This window comes from Crocuta crocuta, unplaced genomic scaffold, assembly GCF_008692635.1.
Source record: "Crocuta crocuta isolate KB4526 unplaced genomic scaffold, BGI_CrCroc_1.0 scaffold647, whole genome shotgun sequence".
Taxonomy (NCBI): domain Eukaryota; kingdom Metazoa; phylum Chordata; class Mammalia; order Carnivora; family Hyaenidae; genus Crocuta; species Crocuta crocuta.
The window spans coordinates 118,818-125,681 of record NW_027531286.1 but is presented as its reverse complement, the minus strand read 5'-3'; the positions used below and the strand labels follow the sequence as shown (position 1 = coordinate 125,681).

The following is a 6,864-nucleotide window of genomic DNA, read 5'->3' as shown; positions in this document are numbered from 1 at the left end:
CCCCGCCCCCGCGGCCCCCGCCCGGCCGCCGGCAGCGCCTGGCACCGCGGGCGCTGCCCCCGCCCCCGAGAACCCCAGTCTGGCGGACCCAAGCTTGGGCTCCCGTCCCGCTGCGCTGGCGCTTGCGACCTTGGCCGAGTCCTTGCTCTCGGAGCCCGTTTCCCCTGCTGTAAAATGAGACAGGGAATCTCAGAGGTGGGTAATACCTCCCACAGTGCTGTCTCTGAGGAGCAGGCCCAAGCCTAAGCCCACCCGGCCCCCACCCAGGAAGGCTTGCTTGTAGGAGAGAAAGCGGTTAAAACCCAGAAAGATCCTCATTTGCTGGACTGAGGTGCTGGGCTCCACTTAGAGCAGGCAGGTTGGGGGGCAGGACACCCAGGGCCCCAAGCTTCCTGACCTTGGGCTTGCACTCTCCACCCCAACCTCCGTCTTCCCATCTGAGAAATGGGAATAGAAAGGTGCACAAGCATTCATCATGATGTACAGGGGAGTGGGATCTGTCCTTCATGGGAGGGCACCCTCATGCCACGTGGCGGCGCCAGTGCTGTTCCCTGGCACTCAGGGGTCTCAGCCCATCACGCCTGCCCCTAGCCTTCAAGGTAGACAATCAGTTGGTGGGACAAAGGAAGCGGCAATGCTAGGTTGGGTTGCTTTGTGACTTTTTTTTTTCCCCAAAGGGAACGCAAAGATCATTCAGTTTAATACCCCTACCCATTTGAGGATGAGGTAATTGAAACCGCAGAGAGAGGAAAGGACTGACCCAGGGCTACATCTATTTATTAATTATTTATTTATTGGGCACAGATGTTTATTGGGTATCTTCTATATTCAAGTACTGTGCTTGGCACTGTGAAGACAAGGGCAGGAGTGGAGAATGACACTGTCCTAATGGAATTTACATACAGGGTAAACGTGTTCCCAGAGGGAGCCTAGAAGCCGGCCTCCAGGTCATTCCTCTGTTCCCCTTGTCTCTCTCTCTGAGACACAAGTCAAACCAACTCTTAAAGGATAACAGGCTTTGGATAAACGGATATGAGGAGGAAGGGCATCCCAGGTGGAGGGGACTTTCGAGCAAAGACACTGCGATTAAGACCACGTGGGTTGTGTTCAAAGAGTAGGAAAGTCACCTGGTGTAACCGGACACTGGGTAGCTAACTAGAGGCCGATGGCAGAGGGCCTGGGTTTGCTCTCTAGAAAGTGGTTGGCGAAGGTGTGTGAGAGAGAAGGGCCCCGAAGGCTATCGCCGAGGAAGGTGAGAGTGGTCCGAAACTGGGCGGAGAGAAAGGAAAGCCCAGTTTCACTTTAGGTTGGGCGGCAGGGCCAGCAATGACTCAGGAGTATCAACTGCAGCTTCAGGAGGTGGATCAGCACACCTCCACCCCCAGACCGGCTGGACCACGGGAGAGTTGACGGACCAGGACTGGTGCAGGAGCCTGTTCCAACGATACCACCCAATCTCTGGGACTTCAGATCTTCTGGAATTTTCAGTATTTGTAGTGTGTATGTGTGTCTCAAGAGCAGCAGAGTCCCGGGGGCCGTCCGTGGCTGTAGGACATTTCAGCACCGGACAACGGACAGCACCCGCGCGGGAAGGAGGGGTGGGGGCCAGGGGGAGGAGTCAGCTTCCGGGGCTCGCTTGGCCGCGCTGTCACTACCCGGCGCGGCCTCCTACTAACACCTCCCGGGCTCCCTGGGCTCTGCTCCAAGACTGGGAGGAGTATGGAAGACGGCGGAGGACAGAGAGCATTGAGAGGGAGGGGCGGGAGCCCCGAGGGGTGGGACTTGGTAGAGCCCCACCGACTCATCCCCTCCTGGAGTACATCCGGCGACGAAACTTCGTTGCCTCACTCCCGCGTCCTCCAGGTCTCCACCTGGTGTAGTCGTGGCAGGGCGAGCGTCAAGTGCCCCACTGCGCAGGCGCGGAAATAATTCTCAACACCCTCCTACCTTAACCCAACTATTGGCTGTCCTGGCCGCAAACTAGCAAACGCACCATCCAATCCGAGAGTGTCTCGAATTGCTCCGCCTATCCCCCTCCCGGAAGTTGCTACTGCCGAATCCAATTCAGCGAGGTCGCGCCAGCAGCCAATTGGGAGAGGGGAGGAGCGAGGTAGCGCCGCCGAGGAGCCAATGGCAGGCGGCGGAGGCTAACGCTGCGGACATGGCGGCTGTGGTCGAGGAGCTCGCGGACGTGTCGGGCTACTCCATAACCTCAGTCGGTGCCCAGGGAGCGGAGCTGCTGCCTTATTAGTATTCGTACCCACGAGGCGGCGCAGCGGGCCCTTGGGAGAGCCAGCATCGCGGCCATGGCTTATCACTCGGGCTACGGAGCCCACGGTGCGTGGGGCGCGGGGCGGGCGGGACGCGGCCCGACCGGCCGGAGGAGGGTCGGCGACGCGGCCCGCTCCCCCTGAGGGCGAGGGGGCAGCCGTGACCGCTCCCCAGAGCGGCGGGTGTCTTTCGGGTTTCCGCCCTGCGCGACTCAGCAACGCGTCCCGGACTTCGCCCTCTCGGCCCAATCCTGAGATCGGGCGGTGACAGCACAGCTGGGAAGCCCATGCCAGACCAGGGCACGAACGGGGTCTGCCTCCAGAACTTTCTTTACCTGTCATGACCCTAGTAGGGGCCCTCACCACTGCCCAGGGCCTTTGGGTACTCCGCTGTCTTCTTTCCCATTCTTGTTCCTGCGGGATGCCCTCCGAGTTATCTCCTCCACCTAGTAAACTAATACTCTCCCAAGGCTCAATTCAGAGATCACTTTCCTTGAGAAGGCTCCCAGAAGCCCCCAGGTGGGCAGCCACTTCCAGGCGCTGCCTCCGCTCTTTCTTTGCCTACATTTAGCACCTCTGGGAAAGGGACCCTCTTCCAAGTTCTTTCTGGGTTACCTATCCCCATCCAGCGTGTATTTCACTAACTGATTGCTTCGTGCCCCCCAGGACCCATACAGGGCTGCCCAGTCTGGGAAGGGGTGGTGGTTTGCGCTCATGTTTGGTATTCCTGTCACCCACTCTAGTACCTACAAACCCACAGGCTCCAAGCACAGGGCCCGGGCAGCTCCAGATCCCCCTCCCCTCTTCGATGACACAAGCGGTGGTTACTCCAGCCAGCCAGGGGGATACCCAGCCCCAGGAGCCGACGTGGCCTTCAATGTCAACCACTTGCTTGGGGACCCAATGGCTAACGTGGCTATGGCCTACGGCAGCTCCATCGCATCCCATGGGAAGGACATGGTCCACAAGGAGGTGTGGCCCGCCCCCAGGGCAAGGGTGGCAAGATTTCTGGCCAGGGCTGGGGCGTCACGGGATCCCGCCTAATTGTCACAGCAGCCCTCAGGGAAGGAGTGCACCGACGAGCACCCTGGGGTTTGGTGTGCAGCTTGCCCACAGCCTCCTCTCTCTCTCCCAGCTGCACCGTTTTGTGTCTGTAAACAAACTCAAGTATTTCTTTGCTGTGGACACGGCCTATGTGGCCAAGAAGCTGGGGCTACTGGTCTTCCCCTACACACACCAGGTGAGCTGCCTACCAGGTGAACTGGCGGGGCCCCTCATCCTTTCCCAGAGTTTGGGCCCCCCACGCCTCAATCCCCCTCTTTCTTCTCTTTTCATCTTTTCCTCCTGACCTGGCTGCCGCCGCCGCTGCCAGAACTGGGAAGTGCAGTACAGTCGCGATGTGCCTCTACCACCACGGCAAGATCTCAACGCCCCTGACCTCTATATCCCCAGTGAGTCTGTCTTTGACCTGGGCCGGGGGGTTGTGGGGGGACGTGTGCCTTGAGGCACCAGCGAGGAGAGAGAGGCTCGCGCGTTGATTCAGCACCCGCTTTTGGTGCTTTTGTGTGGGGCCGTTGCTAGACACCAGGTAGATGAGAGCAGGGGACCAGTGAGGAGCTTCCTGGCTGTGCCTTCGGTGCTCTCAGCATATTCCCTTTTGAGGCCTTCCTGCCTCTTAACTGGGGCCATGTCCCTCCCCAGCCTGGAGCCCTGGGTTTAGACCTGGCCCTGCAACTTCCAGCTATGGGACCTCAGGCTGGCCACTTTTATGCTTCCGGACTCCAGGAATAACAACAGTCTCTCCCACAAAGGATTGTTGTGGAGCTTCAGTGAGGGGATGTGTGCTCAGCAGGCAGCACACGAAATCGCCACTGCCGTTGGTATTACTTACCCCCTCAAGTCCTGCTCCAACACGCCCTCCTCTGAGGGAGTGACCACTCCCTTCTGGGCTCCCATAACTGCCCGTCCACACGGCCCGGGGTCAGGCCGCCCACACTGCATATGCAGACTCTGCATCTGACTCCTCTCTGTCCCGGGGCCTGTACACGGCAAGGCCTGTGGTGGCTACCCTGGAATAGGGGGAGTGTGTCCGGGTCAGCCCTCGGAGGGGTTGCTAGGGCAGCCGGTGCTAGTGAGGGCAGCCAGTCAGCGCAGTTGCTCTGGGAGGCCACACGTTCTTCCATCCTTCATTCCATTTTCTCTCAGAGCCACCCTGTAAGGCAGGAACCGCCATCTCTGTTTTCCATGTTGAAGCCAAGGATCCGAGAGACTCGGATCTCTTTGAAGCCACATAGCTTCTAGGTGGCAGAGCTGGTTCCTGACCCCAACCCTGTGCCCTTGGTGGGCATGACAGTGCCAGTGCTTCAGGGGGGCAGGGGACGGGGCTGAGGAGTTCTCTGCCGTGAAAGCCCAGCTTCCACTGGCTCTGAGCTGTGGTGCAGAGGTAAGCCCGGAGCCCTCCGTGCTCGCAGGATGGCTGGAGCCATAGCCACTGCCAATGGCTAGACGTAAGAAGTCATCCTCACGGCCTGGACTCCGGGGACAGCCCGAGTTTTCTTCAAGCCTGTATTTTGGTCCTCTGGTCCTGTGTGAGATTGGCTTGGCCCCTGCCTGTTCGTCTAGGATTAGCAATGGCCTCGGCCTGTGATGTAGTTAGAGTCACAGCAGGAGACTGGTAAATTGCCTGGCACAGGGACAGGGAGGGAGACGGCTTGGGGTCCTGAGACAAGGGTCAGGTAGCATGTACACGGGGACAGAGGGCTGAGCAGGCAGGGTACTGGGGAGCTGACTGTGGAGGCCGAGCCCGTGGGGATGTGCAGGGAAGGATGTATGGGGAGAAGGTAGGGAGTGTAAATGGCTTCCTAGTAAATTCCTAGTTAGGGAGGTTCTGATCAAGGAACCCAGGCTGATGGCATCTCTCTGGCTCTTGGCAGCAATGGCCTTCATCACCTACGTGCTGTTGGCTGGGATGGCACTGGGCATTCAGAAAAGGTCAGTGCCAAGGCCCTCCTTCACTCTCACCAGCTCACCCTCCTGACTGCTCGCCTCACCTCCCTAGGGGACCTGTGGCCAGTCCCAAGCCCACCCCATGTCCCCAGACTCACACCTGCCAAGCAGGACGGCTGGTTTCTGAACTCCCCTCACCCCCACCCCTACATGGCCACAGGTTCTCCCCAGAGGTGCTGGGCCTGTGTGCAAGCACGGCGCTTGTGTGGGTCGTGATGGAGGTGCTCGCCCTGCTCCTGGGCGTCTACCTGGCCACCGTGCGCAGTGACCTGAGCACCTTCCACCTGCTGGCCTACAGTGGCTACAAATACGTGGGGTGAGCACCACTACCCTCTTCTGCACTCTCTTGGGAGCCGCGTAAGGTTGTTCAGGTCAGGAATGTACGGAGAGCCACTCTGGGAACACGGGGGAGAAGGGCCTTGAGCTGGGGTCGTGGAGGGGGTCTCAGACCCAGGTCCTAGGGCTGAGTCCTGGGCCTGCCAGATTCACTTTGAGGGGGGACAGATTGGATATAAAGGGCCCCGGTGGTGGTGGCTGGGGTCTAGGCTGGGTGGTGGGGCCAGTCTCAGGCCCGGACCCTTGGAAGGTGTCCAGCATCTTCTTTTTCCTCTCCCCCCACCGCTCNTGGGCAGCGATGGCTACTATGTGGCACTGGCCTGGACTTCGTCTTCACTCATGTACTTCATCGTGAGTCTGGGGCTGCCCCTCCCGCCTCTTCCCCTGGGGTTGGAGCTGGGGCCGAGCCCGCCCATCCTGGCCCAGCTTCAGCTCTCTCCTTTCTTCCAGGTGCGCTCTTTGCGAACAGCAGCCCTGGGCCCCGACAGTATGGGGGGCCCGGCTCCCCGGCAGCGTCTCCAGCTCTACCTGACCCTGGGAGCTGCCGCCTTCCAGCCCCTCATCATATACTGGCTGACCTTCCACCTGGTCCGGTGACCTTTGGCCCCCACTGGCACTGATTTTTCCATACATTGAAGATTTGATTTCCTTGATTGTATTTGACCCTTGTTCCTGGGGCCTGGGTGGGGGGTGGGGGAGAGTCTCCATTGCCCACGGTTTATCAGGCTCAGGGGACCCAGGGGAGGGCTTCCTGGAGTTGGTGATCTTGAGACTGCTCTGAAAGGCAGGTGGAAGGGTTTCAGCAGGAATAGCTGTTTAGGTGTGGCAGGAAAGTGAGGCTAGAAGGGAGCAGCCGCCGAGGAGACCTCAAAGGCCTCTCTGATCCATCTGAGGGCGTCCCTGGAGGGTTCTGTGGGTCAGTGGTTTGAGCCTGGCTGTCCTGAGGACTTAGCTCAGGGCTGCCCCCTATAAAGTCCCTTTGCCCCCATGTCCTCTTCAAGCCTTTCAGGAGCAGAACTGGGGCCCACATGTTTGCAGTAGTTTATTCATATTTTGTCACAAATGGCCGGGGAGGGGGTGCCGGACTCCTCCAGGCAACATAGAAAATAGGTCCAAGAGACAGGACGGGCTGGGGTTGGGGCAAGTGGGGTGGGGAAGGGGGAGATCTGGAGAGAGAGCCTGGGGGAGGGGAGAGGGCAGACTAGGGGTGGGGCTGCCCCCCTGCTGAGCCTGCTCATTCCCGGTGTGGGTA

At 59.7% G+C, this 6,864-nt stretch overlaps 1 protein-coding gene across 1 annotated transcript; it reads left to right on the top strand.

The window, feature by feature from the left end:
• Positions 1–2,136: 2,136 nt before the first annotated feature.
• YIF1A (Yip1 interacting factor homolog A, membrane trafficking protein) lies at positions 2,137–6,265 on the top strand. Its single transcript, XM_077771411.1, has 8 exons — positions 2,137–2,337; positions 3,031–3,242; positions 3,406–3,510; positions 3,643–3,721; positions 5,204–5,261; positions 5,437–5,592; positions 5,840–5,963; positions 6,063–6,265. Exons 1-8 carry the CDS (start codon positions 2,307–2,309, stop codon positions 6,207–6,209), a joined length of 912 nt encoding a protein of 303 aa, XP_077627537.1. The 5' UTR covers positions 2,137–2,306; the 3' UTR covers positions 6,210–6,265.
• The last annotated feature ends 599 nt before the right edge of the window (positions 6,266–6,864 follow it).